Consider the following 22367-nt stretch of genomic DNA (forward strand, 5'->3'; position numbering starts at 1 on the left):
TGGGGGGAGAAGTTCCCCTTGATGGCCAAACCCTAGTTTCAAGATTTCGACCCATTGACCGAATCCTTCAATAAAATCCCGTCGTGAGTTAGGCTACCGAATCTCCCCCCTTCACCTTTGGTTGGATTCTGTCCTGGATGCTATGGAGATGGCCCTTGGGGAATTCTTACTAGTTGATACGACATCATCCAATGTGTTTTGGACGACGTATGCTCGCATTCTTGTAGAGATTGACGTCTCTAAGGGACTCCCCGAAAAGATTAAGTTGGTTTCCTCTTTTGGATCTTGGATTCAAATGCTTGACTACGAGGGCATCCCCTTCCGATGCTGAAAATGCCACAAAACTAGACACCTTGCTGCTCGTCGTTGTTCTAATATTTCCAGACCAAAGAAGTCTCCCTCTTGGTGGAAAGGGGTTTTAGACGATCACTACACAATTCAGAAGGCCTCACCTGTGGGGGATGTTAGCTCGCCTCTGGTTTCTTTGGTGGCTAACTCGACTGGTGACGTTGTTGCCCTGGTTGCATTCTCGTCTGGTATTGCTAATGCCCCTTCGGTGGTGCCATCTTTTATTCCCCATCCTCCGGCAGTGGAGTCCCCTCCTTCGGTTCCCGTCTCAATTGGGGGCTCCTCTCTTGCGGTTCCTTCTGCTGTGAATGTTCTTGCTTCATTCCAATGTCCTCGGGCTGCAAAGGTTGTGGGGGATGGTTACGTAGATGATGACTTTGCTTGGCAGAGGGCTGCCGGTTTGGTGGAGGACGGATGGACTACCGTCAAGAAGAAAAAGGTCAAGTTCTCCAACCTAGCTTTTGACATAGCTTTACATTCTCAAAAGGTGGGACCGAAAGGGAAATCTTGAGTCCCTGCCCTACTTTTTGTTGTTGTGGTTCATGGTTAGGGACTTGATGCTTATCTTTTTTAACCATGGGGTTCCAAGTGCCTGGTCAAAACCTAGCGTAGTGGTTGAGCTGTATTGTGTTATCTTTGTAGCCACCTCGGTCACCTTTTTGGTTGGTGACCTGTCTCTCCTTTGGTCTGTTGTTACTATGTAATGGGGTTTCTGGGCCCTTTCAAACCCTGTTTTCCTTAATCAAAAACAATGATAGTAAGCGCATATCATACGAGCAACAATAACAATGGTATCTCTATTATGAAACTAAAGCCTGAGAGCACACGATTGTCTATGCATGATGAGTTATAGTAATGTCCACAATGACATATGACAAACCCACAAGAAGGAAAGAAGTGCAAGGTGGCACCTGCAGTTCAACATCAAAATTAACCTTGCATGGAGGCGTCTACATGCATGAATGTCTAAGCATGATAATCTAAATAATTACTCTTTGTATACAATAACAATAGTCCACCTGACATACGGAATAACAAATAAATGATTAAAAAGTAACAAACGATTCCGAATGCAATGTGCATCTTCCAAAATGCCCAAATATAAATGATTAACAAGTAACAAACAATTCCTAATACGATGTGCATCTTCCATAATGCCCAGTATTTAGTAACAGTAAATTTGAGCATACTCTCTCTGGCAGCTCTAGAAAAACAAAAGCATAGCTTGTTACTCTAGCACTTTCCTTTAACGCCTATCAAATACTTATCTAACTTGTGTAATTGTATGATGCTAAAAACCCAAAGTAAGGATTCAAATTTCTTTTATGACTTTTAAGGCCAATGCAATTTTGGATCAACTTTGGAGCTTTGGCTAAGGTCTCAACATTCAGCTTTGGCTAAGATCTCAGTTATCTCGTCCTTATTGTAAGCACTTCGCACTAATACATTCCCATTATAGGTTGGCAATGCAATCTTTAACACACTTGCTTTTCCAATGAAAGAACCAATGTCAGTCATCATATAGTGGCATGCGATTAGAATTTACTTCAGTACCATAGGTTCTGTCATAAGACATTGACATTGCTCTAATCTTCCCTGGCACTTGCTCCTCGAAGAGTGGCATCATATCATTAATTCTTTTCACACTGACTGTTATGATATATTTCCTATTGGCTAAAACCATTTTTAATGCATTATCGCCTTATATTTTCTAAGACAAAACCAGTATCAGAAGTACTATATCACAGAATGTTTCCTCACACAGAAGAATGATATTGTTTCTATCCACCAATGTCCAAAACACTTCTTATACATTACGGCCTTCTTTTTTAAGGTGAGGCCATTGATAAGAAACTCGGCATTTGATCAATAAATCTCATTATTCAACCAGAACAAGAAATGCATTATCAATTGAGTTTCCACCTGCAATAAACTGAACTTGTGCAAACTTCTCACAACTCATTTAACAAAACTAAGAATATAAAGAATGGGCTTAAATGACATTAGGAATCCAACAATCAGTATGAGATGACTACAGTCAAAAAAGGATTCATAACATATCGTTGCAATAGAGAGATTTGCTTAAAATTGCAAAATGCTGAGAACATTGTTTTTAAGTGCCTGAAGTAGATCAAGAACTTTTCATTTCTATACAGCTCTCCAATCACAATGGTACATACATGCTCATTTGAGCAGAAACTATGGAAGTCATTTAAGATGCCTCTGTGATGTTGAAGAATGGTTAATGTTTGGGATTCTATGACCAAAAAGATTTTGATAATAGCTGACAAGTGTGCACTTTGAATATCATAGCATATGCATGCCTTGATCAGTTAGTACAGGCCAGACGTAAAGAGTAAAGACGAACCTTGAAGAGTTACATTGATAATTTGAGTTTATTTAACCCATGTTAGCTACATGCCCAAGTCCTTAAATCCACCTTGCTGATACATACTGTTTGGACGAAGCTCTTCCATTGAGTCAATGTCTTTATACCCACCTATTTCTCGCAGTGCTAACCAACCACGCTTGGCTAAAAATTCACGGAAGTCTTCTTCACAGTAAAAAACCTTTTCTTCAGTCACTGCTGAAAGCTGACCAGATGCATCATAATAACAGATCTTCACTGTCAAACCTGCAAATTTGGCGATATTCGAGATTCAAGTGCAATATTGCTGGAGAAATTACCTTTATTAGTTACCAGCTACAACCAATTGCCAAACAGATAAAATAACCAACCTGGATCAACTTGGAGATTGTAAGATCTTAAGGGCATGTCCCGATCAAAGCTGCGGACAACTCCATCTTCATCTTCTAACCAGAATGCCCGTTTTGATCGCAGCCCAAAAACACTCCTAATGGAATCCTTAATGGCTTCTGCAGAACCATCAATACCTATTCTTCTGGTCACATCACCCCATTTTACAACAATAACCCTCCCTGGAGTTACATTGCGTTCCATCCCAGTGTTCCATTGAGGTAAACCTGAGGATATGTTTCACAATAACAGTTTTCAGTTGACAATCGCACATTTTACTTCTACATTAAAAAACAGACCAAGATATAAGAAAGTGCGAGCTACCTCACCATTGGCACTGGTGTCCCTCCAATTCCATGGACTCAGCGGAGATTCGTGAGACAACAAAGATGTAGCTTGGCTGTCATTATCTAACCTTTGGTCAAGAGTTAAGGCAGGCCTGTCAAAGTCTGTTATCAAAAAAATATTGTCAACCATCCTGATTGAAACAGTATAACATAATTTTTTAAATCTTGAAAAGAAAAATCTTGGGAAATAAAAGGAAGGATTCTCAAACACAGTTGATAGGAAACCACAATGAAGAATATTGTGATTGAAATCAATTTTCTATAAATTTTACATGTTTTGCATTTTACCTACAAACATTACTTTATAAAATCCTATTCTTCATTTCAAGTTTTGAACTAATTCAAAACAAGCTATCTTCAACTACATATAGGTTATACAGCGATCTTCGCGTTCAATACAAGGCAAAGAAATTCAATACAAGGCAAAGGAATTCAAGACAAGCATGAACATTCATCCTGGCATTCAACCCACCAGAAACTGATAGAAATGGTCATTTAGTGTGTTTTTGCAAGAGTATGAATGAAGATATGTGTCTGCTCAAATGATTGACTTCGCCCTTTAATGATGAAAGAATTAACAAACCCTTCATTAAACATGCTAGAAAAGTGCTTAGTGTCTGCTGCTCAATGAGTTCTGATGGATAATCCATGTGAATTTGCCTGTACGCAACTTGTACTTCTTCTACTTACTTTGATGTTCTCATTAGATTCTATTTGCCAAAGGCTAGATTGGCTTTCTAATAACCCAAACAGAAGTGAATTTGGCTTCAAGTTACAGGGAGAGGCAGAGTCTCCGGGGGAAGGAAGAAAAGCATAATGCAAGAGAATCAAGATAAAGCAACATGCATAAGAATAATCCCTGCAATGTCCTGTAGCAAAGAATTATTGAGTTAGCACCATAGATTCTAGCTGGAATATATGGAGAAGCTACATATGATTCTCTAGGTAATTGCAGAAGAATGATACCATTAGAGCATTATTGCATACTCAAAGCTACTCATTTGTTAAATACTCCATTGCTCCAGAAACTTCTATATGGGCCACAATCCACATATTCAATGATCATATTGTCAAGAGGCCTTAGACACTTACTTAACATGCTAACAAGCATCAGAAGTCAAAGTTGGGACTCGAGATCGTATTATATCTATGCACAGCTGGGACAGAGGGACATACTGCAGCTGGTACAAGCAATCCCTGCACCTTCAATGCAACTATCAACCTCATCAAAAACGTAGAAGACATCCTCTTGCTGAGAACATGATGAGACCACAGTACTATTTACCATTTGCAGGTTTAATGTGATTCCACTTTCCACTGAGTAGAATCCCCAGTCCACAAGGGCTGCCTACCCTTTGGATGGCCATCAGAAGATCTACCCAAAGCAGTACTTGATATTTGGGCGTATTAAGTAATGCAGTTAACTAGCATATAAGCCCTCAGCATTAGAAGTTCAAGATCGAACACAATAGTCACAGACACATCTAATCCCCCTAAAACATATATGTACTCTTCATTGTACTGCAACAAAGAACTTAAGATTATTATTAGTTTTTAAATGATTATCGCCACTAAAATGTCTCTTAGCCCTCCAATAAATGAAAGCAATGAAGGATATAAAATAAAACAGATTGACAACATTTAATAGCTAAAGAATATTTCAGTCCTTGAATATACTCCTTTGGCCAAGATCCAACCCACCCACTCCCCATCCACTTCATTACTCCTTCTGTACTTAGATGATTCACATACCTCTCTTTATGTTGTATTCCTGGGGACACGTATTTTAAATGGGACATGTGAACAAAGATTAGCACAATTACAAGTAATTTTCCTTAATTAGAAAACTAGAAATAGTAGTACTCAGAGAGCTTCCCTTCAAAGTTTCAAACCCTGCACATACATAAATAAATACACACACGCACACATATCAATGGTGCCCTTTACTTTTTATAATTCCTTGAAAAGAACCAAGGAAAAATGTATTCACTTTCGCAGCATATAGGGCAAAAGAAAAGCCATTATTTTTCTCTTTCAGAAGTTCACCAACACTTTGAGGAGATAAATGCTGAGGTATACATGCAACAAACCTGCACACAGGCAAGAAGATGGTATCAAACATGTCAGATCAGTAATTTTCCCTTGGTGTGGTACAAACCCTATAAGTAACCTGAAAGGAGCATTGGCTGCTAGGGTGATGACTGCTAGGGACAAGTCACAAAATCCAAGGTAGTATACAACGGACTCTCTACCATATAACAAATGTTCAGAAAGACAACCAAGGCAAGAGTACCTCTCATGTTGGTGATAATATTCGAGATTGAAGCCTAATTGCTATATTAAGGTGTTATTGATAAGGTGTCAAACGGGGATGGCCCCTCTCACCAACCTTGTTTGGGTTATATATTGATAAGTTAGAAGAATGTTTAGACAAGAATAATGGTGATGGGGTTCAACTAGCTAAGTATGTGATTAAACTACTTCTATATGTGGATGATCTCATTTGGCAGTGATATAGTTGTCCCTCAAACCACCCTTGTTTGGGTTATATACTGAGAAATCAGAAGAATGTTTAGACAAGAATAATGGCAATGGGGTTCAACTAGCTAAGTATATGATTTAACTACTTCTATATGTGGATGATCTCATTGTAATTGCTATAACTGCTGATGGTCTGAGGGAGCACTTACAAGGCACTTGTAGTCTTCTGTCTAGTGGTTGGGATGCAAGTGAACACTAGCAAAACCGAAGTGATGATTTTCTTTTTGAAAAGAAACAAGGGGCAGCTTAAAACTTTCCTTTTCAATGGCAGACCTTTAGATATTGTGGATGAGTACAAATACCTTGGAATCGACTTCAACAGCAAGCTCAGTTGGGAAACATGTAAAGCAAAAAGAATTCAAGGAGGCTGGAATGCACTATATTCTTTACAAAATAGATGCAGGAATGCGGAATAATGGTATTAGAAAACCAAAAAGATGCTCTTCGGCTTGTTGGTTACCCCAGTGATCCTTTATGGTTGTGAGATTTGGGCAGCAGCATGTCAGATCAGAAATGGAGACAAGTAAAAAGAATCTAAAAGCTTTTAATCATTAACAGTCTCAAAATTAAGACAACGGTTGATCCTATTGGCGGAAATAGGCATATTCCCTTTAGACGCCTCAACAACAGTTTGGTTATTAGAATATTTAAAGAAGACCCAACGTATGGATAATCATCGTTACCCTAAGTTGATCATGGAAGAAGGGCTTGACAGAAGAAAGGACATGTAGATGAAGCAAAATGTCAAATGGATGGAAAAATGCAACATTAGTATCTTAGTTGCCGATTTGGAATTGGAATCCGATTTGGGCGCGTGAATTGGATCCGTGGATTCATGTGTGTGTGTTTGTGTGTGTGTGCGTGCGTTATATATACAAAATAATAAGAGAAATATACATAATCTAAAACTAAATAATTTAATAGTATGCATCTATAACTCTAGCATGAATCAATGGATCTAGTATACTTGATCATTTATCTATTTTCATGATTATAAAGAAAATCAACACACATCCTCATTGGATCCTGGCGGATTTAAGCAGATCCTAGCGGGATTCATCCCAATCCAGGTAGGGCCTGTGTTTTTGCCCTATGGATCCAAGCAGATCTGCGATCACATCCACAAGGCAAAATCATCAACCCTACTCAAATCAGGATGAATCCTGGCAAGAATCCGGATCCAAATCTAGGGGTACGAATCCGGCATCAAAGGTTAGTATGGATGATTGTCTAGATAACAAAAATGGAATAAAAAAGTTCGTGAAGGAAGAATTCAGGAGTCTCATATGGTCAAAACAAAAATGATGCAAAAAGACTATTATATCAAAGAATTTAACCCAATGAGACCCCATGAGGAGAAAGCATACATGGGAGCAAATATCAAATAGAGAGCTAAAACACTCATAGCCCAACTTACAACGAGCTCTCATCATTTGAGCTGCGAAACAGGTAGATGTACAATACCAAAGGAAGAGTGGGTGGAGAGAATATATTTATTTTGCAAGACGAGTGGTGGAGACCGAACTACATTTTCGCAATGGCCAACATGCCTAAAAACAAACAATTTAGGCACTCTTTTTGGGGAAACACAGCTAGACAGGACAGCAAATTTAATTATCAACATCCATTGTCGATGAGCAAACTTAAAGAAGCAGTTTCAAAAGGCCTTATGTTCTTACACCCTTTATCTAGGGGTGTGTTTTTTTTCTAGGAGGTCCCATAAGATGCTTTGGCCTCGCAGACATCATTAAAATCATTCATTCATTCATTCAATGTTGTTCAACAATGCACAAAGATTGTTAAAATAACATTCAGACATCCTTTGAAAGATTAATGGGATGCAAGTCTAGCAAAATAGTAGAATGCAGAAGAAGACTGCTCTACCAGAAAATAAAAAATAAAAAATAAATATGATAGCAAAGAATGTGAAAGAAATTAGAAATTGGATGATTGGGCAAAATGTTCAATGTTGTTGACAAGCACAAAACTTATAATTGTATTAGCCATTACATACATGTGTATGCCACCCTTTAATTTATGCTTCCTTCACACATTTGAAAGATATAAGCATAAGGCCTAATTCTAAAAGGCTACAAATGACCTCAGTTTTAAGACGGTATAAACTGCCCTCAAGGAAATGGAAAAACCTAGTAACCCAGTTACTGGAACCAATATTCCACATGAGGTAATCCACATCCTCGATGACAAAAAAAATGTCTTACATGAGACGATATATACATTAAGAACAATTTTTTGAGGCTTACATGATGTAATATAGGTATTAAAAACAATTTTTTTGAGGCTTACACGAGACAATATAGGCATTTAAAAAAATTTCTTGAAGCTTGCCATGAATTGCATAACGAATCACAATATAGGTATGAAGCTTCAAAATCTTGGTTGCTTGTCATTAACATTAAAAATGCCAAACTGCCTCTTTCTCAAGCTACTGAAAACTAGTATTGACAATGTTTGGTCAATCGTCAATTCGAAAAAATAGTATGGTGTAAGAGGAACTTGTACTAGGTTGAAAAATGGTGACACCAACCGCTTGAAATGTCAGGTCAAAAAACCCTTAGGGACGTCATTATGAATCACAATATAGGTATTAAGCTTGAAAATTTTGGTTGCTTGTCATTTACATTAGAATTGCCAAACTACCTCTTTTTCAAGCTACTGAAAACCAGCATTGACTATGTTTGGTCAATCCTCAATTGGAAAAAAGTACAGTGTAAGAGGAACTTGTTCTAGGCTGAAAACCGGTGACACCTATTGCTTGAAATGTCGGGTTAAAAACTGCTTAGGGACGTCTAGACAGAAACAGCTTGCCATTTGCACCTGATTCAAATCCATAACCTACAAAACTTTAGCAGCATACAGCGAGTCCAGGAACTGGCACGCAGTCAAATCCCATTTGTTAAACCTGAAATCTCCATAAAAGAGAATGATCCTTCATATTACTGACCTCAAGAAGATGTAGATTCCAAGTACATCCAAGCTGATGATTTTAGTTAACAAGTTTTGCCCAAAATATGACCAGAGATTTTGTTCGGTGGCCCATAGTATCCAATCAAGTCATTTGGAAAAATAAGGTCTGCCAAGAAAAGGTGTGGCAGAGAGAAATGCAACCTCATCTTAGAACTGTGTTGCCCGCTTCACAGCCCCTACTCAAACAGTTCTTGGTCCAGGTCCAGCAATCAGTACCCCAAGGATCCATTCAGATGTGCTGCAGTCATTTAGATAACAAATAAGGTCTGTGAAGAAGAGATGGGTATCAAATAGATACAATAATTGAACATACTGGAGATCTCATTCAAGTCCAACACCTCAACTTAAAGCCATATTTAAGGGTTCACTTCCACCCATCCCCATATGCAGCTCAAATGGGTCCAGATCCAGGTCACAGGACCCCGGGGATGTCCCCAGTACACTGCAAGCATACATAAGCACCTGTTAAAGTGTAGCTTCAGTAGAAGTGAAGTACACAATATTTTAAGTATATAAATCTGTGATTTCAACACATACATATACATATATATATAACAGTATATATATGTATATGTATACATATATGTACACACACACACACATATATATGTATGCATGTATACATATATATATACTGTTGTGTGTGTGTGTGTGTGTACACATGTATACGTGTGTGTGTGTGTGTGTGTGTGTGTGTGTGTGTGTGTATAATTACTGTTATGTGTTTACTAATAATTGTCATATACTTGACATTGAAATATTATGTTGCAAATGATCATGTTAGATATCGGTTTATCAAACCATCAGCATTCTAATATAAGTTCATGGGCCTATGGGACCATGACTCTCTACCTTTATATATATTACCGATCCTGGGTGGTTGAATATCATCAATACATGGCAATTCTCTGTTCTCCACCAGCGATACAAACACTATACAGAATATAATAGAGTCTATATATATAGTTCAGTTTGATAGCAGGAAATAATATAGAATATACTTGGAATCACACGTATATATATGAAAGATCATCATTGTTTTAGAACAGTAATCTAAATCAGATTCAGTATATCTCTATCAGAGATCCTATAGTCTTTTACAGCACCCAGGCTACCCAGGCAGTGCCCTGGTCAAACCCTACCTTTATTTAATAAAAACTTTTGTTAAGATTCGAGAAACATTAAATAGCATGCATTTTAAATTATTTATTTTGCATAGCTGCTTATGCCTGCAACTCAAACAATTGCTTTTAAATTCATTTTATTTATTTTTTCCTAAGTTACTGGTTTGGGTACTGTTCATGTCTGCCGGAACAGCAAAACATATTTGGGCTTGGATTCTTTGAGGACACCATACTCTGTTTTAATATAAATTAGGACATATTTAGTGATAAAGAAGTTAATAACAAATTAATAAATAGTATATAAATTAGATAAAAACTGTACAGATTTATGATTTTTACATATTTTCCTTACAGAACCAAGAACATACCCAACCTTCAATTTTTGGGCCAAATTTGGTGTACCATACTTATCTCAATTTGGAATCTAAGATAAAAACCACAGAGGTACTAAACCACAGGAAAAATAGCAGAGTGCATCAAGGCCCTAGCTGGAATTTCTGTTATTTTTCTGGTTTTGGAATTTCATTCTCCAGATGTGATTTTTGATCAAAAGTTTCACGCCTTTTTTTAAACATTTCCCTCTTCAAAAATGCTAGATAACTGTAGTTATACTGAATTTTATCATGCACAGACTGTCATTCTGTGAGGGAGAGGAGAGGGTTGGGACATTTTTTCTACAGGACAATTCTCAGAAGTATTTATTCATCTGCATGCTTAATTTATTTGCATGCTTATAGAAGTAACAAGTGTTGTCGGTAAAAACTATATTATAGCCCACAGGATTGCTAGTGTCCAAAAGGTTGCCTAACGGTTGAGTCACACCTCCGGGAAGTATATGTACATCGTCTGAATGGATTTATGAATCATCATTGTGATTGGAATTGCATATCTGCTTATATGAATATCCGTTTACCCTAATCTTTTAATGAGTATCTTGTTCTGTGTTACATGCTAATCTCTTAATGCAATAAATATCCGTTTACCCTATACAGTAAACATTTGGCGTCGTTGCTAGTCGAACCTAATACAAATGGTGTTATGAAGATTAATGCAGATTTTGCTCAATAAAGATCGAAATAAAATAAAAGACAAGGATGATGTACGCACAGCACGGGAAGCATTAATTCTCACACAACAGGTGCAGCAAAGGCAAAAGTTTCAACAGCTCACCAACTCGCACCGAAGTGGTGAAGGAGCACGGACAGAGGAAGTGCATTCACCTAGCAGACCGAGGAGTGTTGAGGACTTGCTTGAGGAAACGCGACAGAGATTGAATTCAGTGGAAGAGACAAGGGACGAGTTCCTAAACTTGTACACACCAAGGGTAGAGAATCTAGACGGAAGGGAGGGAACCTGCACGGCTCAAAGTGCTGAAGGAGCACGAGCGTGGAGTGAACTCTTTCTTGATACACCTAACGAATCGAACTTCGCTAGTAGAAGAGCTCTTTGCACCATAGAGTAACGTGGTTGTCCGAAGTAGCACGGTTGTGCAAAACAACACAAGCACACAAAGCAGCGTGGGTGCGCAACAAGTACCACAAATACAAGAGAAGTTAACAAATGCAGACCCAAAGAAAAAATTGATGAAATTTAATGGCGATCGAACGGGCAATCTAGTCAAACATTGTAAAACATGTGAAACATGAAACAATCTAAACTGCGAACGGCATAATAGATCAACAATGACCGGGTCCGACAACTTCCAGCTACCCTACAAGGTGTAGCAATCAATTAGTTTTCAAACACCGACCCGAAGAAGCTAACTACATGGTCGAACATCAAGAAAGAATTCATAGTAGAGTTTCGACTACTTAGGCATGACAATGAGATAGTAGCGGAAATCTACAGTACCAAACAAGGCAAGAATGAAACAATTTGTGTATAAGTGAGGAGGCTAAAGGAGTTGGTAAGAAAGATGGAAAGCCAACTCACAGACGGGTTGAAGAAAAGGTGGTTCGTCGAAGGGTTACAACCAATAGTGCGAAAAAATGAAAATTGTACCTCCAGTATCATACGTTGATACAAATAACTATGCAATGGACTTGGAGAGTGAATAGAAAACAGGCAAAAAGAAGAAAGACAGATCGTCAGATTCAAAAGAATCATCCCCTAAAAGCAACAGCAATGAGGAATCAAGTAAAAAGGTTTGGGCACTACAAAAGGACATGTTACATATGATGAAAGAGTTCAAAAACATGAAAAAGAACCCTAGCCAAACGAGAAAAGGGGAACTATGGTGTACGGATTGTAACAAGGAGGGCCACACAAAGGGCTTCTACCCTAAGAACCAATTTTAAGATCTCTGCCAAATTGCAGGACATTCCACCAAGGAATGCACGTTCAATATGAAAACGAAGGGACACCAACAAGTATTACTAACACAAGAAGTGTCCACCTCGAGAGTAGGAACAAATACAAGCAATGATGTGGCAAGCTCAGGAGGGTACCAAAACAATAATTGACACGGATGTGGCAGCGGCAACAATAACAATAACGAGAGTCGTAGCCGGATACAATACGATCTAAGAGGACGGCCAATGATACAATGCCATGCCTGTAACCTCTGAGGCCACTTCGCCAAAGACTACTACTACAAAGGGTACACCGCAATTGTTGTGCAGATGGTGTGGTCCTAATAACCATGATGATTCAAAATGCCCTAAACCCAAGGTGAACCTGTTAACCATAGAAACATGTGACAAAGAAACATTAGCAATCACTCGCGTGCAAGCAAAGAAGACAATGTGTCCAGATAAGGAAGAGAAGAAAAGTATGCAACAGGCACGAGCAGAAATAGAAAATGAGGGTGAAACTACTGTCAATACCTCGGGGAGGAACCAAGCAGAACAAAGTATCATACGACAAGTAATGCAAGCTAAGGTTCCCATGACGTTGAACGACCTTCTTCTTGCAATGCCTCAATTCCGGACCGCAATCCTAAATACGACACCATCCCCAAAGGCGATAGAAGAGCCACGAAAAGACACACAAGGTGGAAGCAAAACGACTACAGTAGACCCAATGCTACTTGCACTGCATAGAAAGACACCCGGAAGTAGTTGAGATGGGTATTCTCGGAACTATCCTCACAAACACCATCGTAGATTAAGGGTCAAGAGTAAATGTATTACCCGAAGAAACATGGAAAAAGTTGTGCAACCTACCTTATGGCCACCTACATTCCAATTGCTCACAGCAGATCAACACGGGATCAAACCCCTCGAGACTCTAATTGCACAACCTGTGCTGATCGGGACACCACCCTTCTTACTAGACTTCATGGTCATTCCATTGAAGAGGAAAGGGTACGACGCCATCCTCTAAAGGGGTTGGCTGGTGTAGGCAAAGGTGAAACACGACTTGAAGAGGAACACTCTGTCCATAGAAAAAGGAGGTTGTAGGTTTGTTATTGACCTACACAACCAAATGGTGGGAGAAGAGGCAACATCGTTAGACTCCGAAGGTGAAGGAGACGACGAAGGGAAGAAATGAATGTAACCCAATAGAGAAGGAATCCTAAGACTAGGAGGATCCAACTATGACAATTTGTAATCGATGAACGGCCTACTCCATTGGCAAATGGTGGACTATGTGCTCTTTTCAAGTTGTCACATGTTAGGAGCTGAGGAAGGAAGTAAGGAAGAAGAAAAGAATGAATTTTCGACGAAAAATAGAGAAGTGAAAGGAGAGGCATAAATAGATGAAACATCTGCACATACATTTAGTGACGAGAAGCCGATTAAGTACGAAGAACCCACAGTGAAGACGGTGAACTTAGGGGACAAGGCTAATCCGAAAAACATATTTGTGGGAGATGATTGATCCAGTTCTGAAAGCGGTAGCGTTTAAAATATTTATGGGGAATAAGGATGTTTTTGCGTGGACATACAAAGACCTGAATGGGGTACTGAAGGAATTGTGCATCCACCGCGACCCATTGATAGAAGGAACAGTACCCATACAGAAGCAACCATACCGCATGAACAAAAATTAGGTTGCACGAGTCACAGATGAGATTAACCGAATGCTTGAGGCAGGGATTATTTTTCAAGTACAGACCAGTAAGTGTATCCCCAATCATGATATCACTGAGATACCACTCAAATAAGGATATGTGTAGACTTTAGTTGCTTCAACACTGTAACAATTAAGGATCCGTTTTAGATACCGTTCACTAACAGTATTTTGGATGAAGCGATGAGGCATGAAATATATTCATTCATGGATGGATTTTTCGGGCACTTAAAACTGAACAGGTTCCAACCAGGGCAACTAGTATTAAAGTATAACAGGCATAATATAATCAACCCTTGCAAATTTAAGGTGAAATGTGTTGGGCCATACAAAATTCGTGAAGTGGGCGATAATGGAGCAATTAGATTATGGACGTTGGATGGGAAAGAGGTAGCCGATGCAGTAAATGGCTAAGTTAAAAATCTATCACCAGTGAAATTAAGTCCAGGAAGATAATGACAACCGGACAAACAATTCCAAAAGAATGTAAATAATAATAGTAATAAGTAAATAATAATAATATATATTTAATAGTAAGTAATTAACAAATGAGTGAGTTCATGCGAGATTAACATTAGTCGAGGGAAGGATTTTGCAAAAGTGCATAAACCTTTGTAAGTAAAATACAATGAACTGAATCATACGACGCTCAAAAGGGTAAATAGGTGAAACTGGCTAGTAAATACCATACAACTGTACAACATGTGTAACAAGGTGTGCCCACCGTACGGTGTCGGCAAAAAAGTGAGGAAGGTGAGTAGGATATGGCTATTTTAGAAGGTGGAGCAAGAGAAATTCTTCATTTGCTACGAGTCGTACATTGTACGAACATTGGAGACAAAAGTGTGAGAGACAAAGTAAGTCATACAATCGTGGCATGAGGGAAACAGTGTATCCGTAAAACCAATAAGAAAAGCTAGAAAGACCATATGGACACAAGGTGAACTGAGACCACACAAGCGCATCGTACAACTAAAGCAAAGATCACAAGGGACATCGTATTGCACCGTATAGACAAAGAAAACACAATTACTGCATCGTACAACCAAAAAAGAAAACACTGCAGATTATAATTGAAATGCACCGTACAAACTTGGCAGAATAGGCAATAGGTCCCTACACTGTATAGTCCAAAAAGAAAAGAGGAAAGTGACACCACCATACGACCCATACAAGAGCTGACTTGCTACCAAACAAACTGCGACCAAAAGGGAAGTAAACTCCTTACAACCATACGACTACAAAAATTTAAAATTCCAAGCACCATATAGCGTACAAACACAAACGAAACAAGGGCAACAAAAGGAATTGTTGCCATATAGACACCGTACGGCCTAAAAGGTGTACTTTACCATACGGAAAGGAAAGGTATGTATTGTACGGCCACAAACAAGAAAAGGCAAAGGTGCAAAATTTAAACCCTCACACTGTACCGTTAAGAAAAGCATAGGCAAGACAATCGTACAGTACATAAGAGAAATATCAAAGAGAGTATGGTGTGCATACAGGACTAAGATAAGTGCATGCAAGGAGTCTATGAAGCATGTTCAGCAATGCACGAACTTTACATATGAAGGAGTTGAACAAACTAAACTATTTGTTGCTGCTCACACAAGCTAAAGTATTAGTTCGTACAATCTTACAGGCTCTTATGCGAATGTGAATTTGTCAAGTGTAGTTGTTGTACCATCATTGCCTTTAGGGAAAATTGCAAAATACCCTAAACATTTTTTCTTCATACATAAGGACAAAAGAGGTGACAGTTATGCAGTCAGCCGGGAAGAAAGCTTGGAAGAAGTTAGACGAAGATTTAGTAACCAGCATAAACATGAACAAAAATGTGAAGACTTTACGCTCAGGTGTATGTGTTGCAGGAAGCACAAGCACAGGCGCAAATAGAAAGGGCAAACAAGCAGCACAGCCAACAACTACACCTGCTCACCTCACACCACAGAATATCTCTTTCGAAAGCCTGAATGGAGCCAAATGCGGGAAATGGTGGTAGGATACACCTGAGAACCATCTGGTGAAGAATAGCATCCGAAAGACACAAGTGGAATGGGTGATACAAATACCAATGTTTTGCATTTGAGATTACAAGGGCTTTTTGCGCACAATGATAGAGACTTATGATCGGTTCTCTCGAACCAGTTCATTTGCTTATCCTGGACGTGACCTAGTAATCTCATTTAGGGCACCGAATTTCACACGGGTATTTGGAATACCTAGCCATGCACAAGGGAGGAAGAAAATTGATAACAAGCCGAAAAAGTTAAATCAAGATGTGAAGGCATAGTTGATACAGCTGGTTTGTGGTGACTTGTCACAAGCAAAGAAAGAAGCTCTCATGGACACTTCGAAGCGTAGAGGACTGAAAAAGTCCAACATTTAAGAAGGGCATTGGAGTTGCCTCATGGACTTAGTGAAGAGTCGGCTCACAAAATAAGCCACGCATCCGGTATCTCATTCCAGAGGTCGTGATGATGAATGGGATCCCGAATGGGAGAGTGTACAATTGGGATGCACTACTGGCAAAAAGAATGTATGAGTTCATGACGATTCAGCATAAGACATTCTACATGCCTCACTATGCGATTGGGTTATTCCTGGAGGCGATAACGCAAATGATTCCTCTTGACATGTTGGATTAACCGAATGCTTGAGGCAGGCATTATTTTTCAGGTACAGATCCAGACAAGATGCAAGAGATACAGATAGTGGTCGGCACGAGACATATTCTAATGAGAGTGGGACCAACGGAGAAAAGGAAGAAGAAAAAGAAGAGGTGGAAGTTATTAAGGCAACACCATTACTATTTTCGCAGCCTACACTTTCGACGACAACACATTTGGTTCCGGTGGGTACGCACAGTGCACACATCCCACGATTTGGACAACTCAGGCAGCCAATGGTGATGACCCCTGTCACAGTAGCAGCACAACCGATTGCGAAGACTCCAACCATTCCGGAGGCAGTGGCCATGGCCATAGTTGAGACTGAGCCCCACTCATCACCAACGACAACCTTGCCAAAGGAGGTGATGGAGTTACTTGCACAGGAGATTCCTGAGAGTTCGGGGACACCACAGGTCAGACTAGAGGTAGTGAGATCGAATGCGGTGGTCACGATAGATGATGCATTATTGGTCGCCAATGAGGGTACTGCAGCTGAGGACTTAAGTGAGCAGGACTTGAGTGAATACTTGGGTAGGAGATTCAACATTAAACCGGTAGTACCGACACTTGCCACTATCTCACCCATGAGAGAAGTATCTGAGGTGATGGATCCTCCAGCCCCACCAACGGAGAGTCATCCTACCATCGCAATGGAGCCACCACCACCCCCACCTCTGACAAGGAGTATTGCGAAGAGGATGTTAGAAGCAGTAGAAGCAGCAACTACCACAGAGCACACCAAAACAGCTGACCCCTCGACAGCTATAAAGGAGGATGTCAAGATATACTTAGCGGATGTGCTGACTCGAGGTCATCAAGTAGTAGTCTCAGCACAGACGTGCTTTATAGGTGGTGGTACAGAAGTTAGAGCAGGTCTTGGCATTTATGCGGTTTGGTTGTCCAACGGCCTTGTCAATATGTTTCGAGGCGAGAGGATGGACGAACATAGAGACGCCAGAGATGCGAAAGGAGTGGACTACTCAGGAGCATGTACTGCTCAGGAGCATGTGGTGGAGAGCAGAGTTGAGCAGCTCACGCAAGAGATAGTACAAGTGTATCGAGAGGCATACTATGCTCTACACAGAAGTAAGGTGGATCAAGTACCAGCAATAAGGGCTCGAGAGGAGACAGCTACCAGATTAGCCACAGTAGAGTCCAGTTTGGCCACACAACAAGCAGCTCAGGAGGAGCATGCAACACTCATCGCTGAGAAGGCAACAGTTGTATCTCAATTGAGGAATCCGAAGAGAATCAGATGCGAACGAGGTGGAGCTCCAAAACATAGCCGACATGATGAAGAGAGCATTGGAACTTCAAATGCAGGCGAAAGTGAATTTGAATGCCCGGACACAACAGGTACACAAGTTGCGGGCACAGCTGAGCAAGCTACGAGCATAGAGGACATCTAACACACCAGCCGTACCAGGGACGCACCCCTCTTCTTCTTAGTGTGTTTTGAGTCTTGAGTCTTTTGGGGGGAATGATGTTGTCCGTAAAAACTATATTAAAGCCAACAAGATTATCTAGTGTTTGACAGGTTGCATGACGGTTGAGTCACCCCTCCGCGAAGTATATGTACATCGTACGAATGGATTTATGAATTATCATTGTAATTGGAATTGCTTATCTACTTATATGAATAAAGTATCTTGTTTTGTGTTACATGCTAATCTCTAAATGTGATAAATATCCGCATACCCTTTACAATAAACAATAAGATCTATAATTCCAAATTCAGAACACCAGTCTCACCTGCACAGAGGTATGAAACCACAGAAAAACAGCACAGTGCATCAAGGCCCTAGTTGGAATCTCTTTTATTTTTCTGGTTTTGCAGTTTCCTTCTCCTGATGTGATTTTTGATCAATAATCCTTGCTTTTTAAAACATTTCCCTCTTCAAAAATGAAAAATGGTAGACAACAAGGTCCTCTCCAAGCTGTCAGTGTAGGTATCCTGAATGTTATCATACACAGACTGCAATTCCGCGAGGGAGAGGACAGGATTGGGACATTTTTTCTACGGTACACAATTCTCGCAAGTAGTAATTTTTCTGCACTCTTAATTTATCTGCATGCTTATAGGTGTTTTAAGATCTATAATTCCAAATTCGGAACACCAGTCTTGCCTGCACAAAGGTATGAAACCACAGAAAAACAGCACAGTGCATCAAGGCCCTAGTTGGAATCTCTTTTATTTTTATGGTTTTGCAGTTTGTTTCTCCTGAATTGATTTTTGAGCAAGATTTCCTGCTCTTTTAAACATTTCACTCTTCAAAAAATGGTAGACAACAAGGTCCTGTCCAAGCTGTCATGTAGGTATTCCGAATGTTATCATGCACAGATTGCCACTTCATGAGGGAGAGGAGAGTATTAGGAAATTTTTCTATAGCACACTATTCTCGTAAGTCTACATGTATCCATATGCTTATAGATGTTCTAAGATCTATAATTCCAAACTTGGAACACCAGTCTCACCTGTACCCTAAATACTGATTACTTAGGGCCTAACATAGATTATGTCTATTGACAGACTATTACACAACCAGTTGCAATCTAAATAGAACGTGATAGTACCTACCAACTGATTGTAGATGAAGAACAGTGATAGCTCTATTCCGAGGTAGTGCTTTTTACAAAGAAATGTAGGAGGATATTGTAAAAACTACAAGAAGCATATTTAAAATGTTTGACGGTTGCCAATTAGACCACAACAATCATCAACCACTTGCAAATAATTCCTAGCAACAACCCACAAAGCGACTCTTTGCTTCAAGTCACACAAGTCAAGACTATTTGATCTGCTTCTTCCTTCCTTTGTGTGCACATTTCAATCATGATATATTGGTATAGAAATTAGTGTTCATTAGCTGCCACAATCATTTAATCTAAATATCAAAAAGCAGAGATTTAAACTACTAACCATGTGTTTTGCATTTCATGTTTGAGCTGTTCTGCACACTTCCTTTAAAAATATATGTACAAACTCTATGTGGCATTCCTCCTCATCCAGCTTTCGAACATGTAAGGCTTCATATGCAACCAAGAGGCAGTGGGGAGTATCCAAATCATACACTATTTCTGCAGCTCCTAGCATTGCATCAGCAATGGTTGGCGCACACTAAAAATATATCATTGCATAGCACCCCATTGGACCAACAAGGCCTGGCCACAGATATTGTATGTAGAGCACCTCTAGCAGTCCCACTGAAGGGTACATGGCTAAGAATGTGTAGAAGGGGAAAAGTTTCCACCTGTAAGTCAAACTGCTTAATGCCAAGGCCCGCGTCTAACTGACTCCTTCCCTCTTCAGTAGGCCCTAAAAGATCTCCCATATTTGGAAGCTACTTTCTAGTGTACCCAAAGGAGCTCCTAATTGTTGGAGTCTTCAAGCCACTCTTCTATGTGGTGGGCCTCATCACTAAGAGGAAGAAACAATGTTGCTGATGTGGAGGAGGAACCTGTACCTCTACCTCTTCTGATTCTTATTCACACTTAAACTCTTCTACGAGTACCTCTGATTCAAAAGCACTGTCTTCTACCATATGATTCCTTTCCTTTATAATAGTACAGTTATCAGCTAGCACTTGTACAATCAAATACGGCACTCCAATAGATTTCCACTGAAAACAGTGTGGCAGCCACAGATTGTAGGAAGTATCTGGCTGAGTTCTCCATCTGGTGATCCTGTGTGTATATCACATCCAAGAATGATCCTATAGCATGCTGAATCATATATAAATTTGAAGCCCTTAGGTCTATGTAAGAACCCCAAATAGGCTCTACGCTGATCACTGTTTGTTTCCCTGGGTGTAATGATTGTTTTTGGTTTGTTTTTGAATGTTTTAAGCTGTTTTTGGGTTTTTGAGTTGATGAAAAGAAAATACAAATATTGAAAACTAATCTTACCTAAAATTATAACTCAAATCTGATTATAATGCTAATCAAATTCATTTATTCAGATGGCTCCTAATGTATGTACAATACTTATTGCTGGAAGAATACATTAAAAACATCATCATTAATAGTTGAAAAAAAACCTGATTTTTGTCTCTAATACGCAACCACGCTGCTGGTTGCTTCCTCCTTGGGCAGCGCCTATCAAAAACCACATATTAAATCTCTGATTTTTAATTCACTGTAGCACTGTACTGTTCACAGCACTGTAGCGCACTATTCACGGTGGCACTGTAGCATGTTACTGTTCACAGTACTGTAGCGCATTGTAGCGCACTGTTCACGGCACTGTAGCTGCTGTTATAACCCCTTCCAACCTGTAAACAGATTCATCCAATTCTTTCCTACTAAAACACAATATTGACTCCAAAATGAAATCAACTCACAAGCAAAATTCAAGTGATATTTCACACCCTCAAATTGCATCAACTCTGAAGATACTACGTTCTCCACAGTCTGAATTCTTCTCAAACTTGTAGAAACCCTTGTTGCCACAACTTCAAGAAATTTCACAAGGCAAAGTTTTTAAGCAATTCTCATTACCTCCTATTGAAGGAAGACAAGGTTTGTTTATAAGGACTCCTCAACTCTAGAATGAGTCTCCACGCTCAATGTGGGATAAAAGATATAATAATAGCATAAAAAATGTTATTACATTAAAACTTAGAAAATCCCTTTTAATTTTTCCATAAGCTTGGACCCACAATTAATTGAAACAATGGCCCCTTTTATGATATCATGACCCTCACTTAAGTTATATATTATAACTTAACAATATAAGCTCAAAACCAATAATGTTTATTTTAACTAAATAAACATTAATATCTCCATTATTAATCAACATTTTTGAATGTCGTTTGGACTGGGAGCTAACATGATAGAACTGCATATGACCATACCCCTTTTCTAAAAATAGCAAGGGTCTATCTTTATAACTCCAAAACTGCTAAAAATAGCCTGACCAAGCCAAACTCAAAGCAAAAGTCATCATAAACAAACTCTGGCAACCCAGAAGAGTACTCTGCTCTGGTCCTTGGAGGATCTCCACACCAAGGTGACCCTCTATCCAATCTTATTAGCCTACGAGGGTCTCTGATAGGCTAATCACCAGCTAGAAGGGGACATCACAGTCTATGGACATAAACTCATGGATTCTAGTATACTGATGCTCTCCATTTAGAAATTATTTCTTTACGGTTTAACTATCATGTAACTAGATATTCATATAGTGATATGAAAATCTCATATTGCTCTGACCAACCTGCTTTTATGTCCAAAATAGACCGTTATTCTCAACGTCAACAAGTATTACTGTATTCTCAAGGCCTTAGTTTCTGTTCAACCATATTATACTTTGCTTGGTGTTGGTCAAGCTTACCTTGCATAATGTTTGAACACCCAAATCTTTATGTGCTTGTGTACAATTGATAGTATAATTATTGCCTATTCCTACCAGAATTATCTGCATTGTTTTGGTTGAAGGAGCAGAATTTGCTAGATTCAAATCATGCCAGAATCAAAAACTATTTCCATGGTTTGCCAATTTTTTGTTCTTGGTATTGAAAATGAAGTGTGTCTAAGGTTTACTAAATTACTTTTACAGTCATCACTACCTGAA

General features: G+C 39.3%; 1 protein-coding gene across 1 annotated transcript in view; it reads right to left on the minus strand.

The window, feature by feature from the left end:
- Positions 1-2408: 2408 nt before the first annotated feature.
- LOC149542580 (trihelix transcription factor GT-1-like) overlaps positions 2409-22367 on the minus strand; it is a 43739-nt gene continuing 23780 nt past the window's right edge. The window contains exons 2-4 of the mRNA XM_089797481.1: positions 3436-3555; positions 3088-3333; positions 2409-2983 (exon numbers count right to left, since the gene is read on the minus strand). Of these exons, the coding sequence (XP_089653607.1) occupies positions 2763-2983; positions 3088-3333; positions 3436-3555 (587 nt within the window). The 3' untranslated portion in view covers positions 2409-2762. The remainder of the gene's footprint in view (positions 2984-3087; positions 3334-3435; positions 3556-22367) is intronic.

This window comes from Cupressus sempervirens, chromosome 8, assembly GCF_028749045.1.
Source record: "Cupressus sempervirens isolate cs-2001-9-10 chromosome 8, ASM2874904v1, whole genome shotgun sequence".
NCBI classification, from domain to species: domain Eukaryota; kingdom Viridiplantae; phylum Streptophyta; class Pinopsida; order Cupressales; family Cupressaceae; genus Cupressus; species Cupressus sempervirens.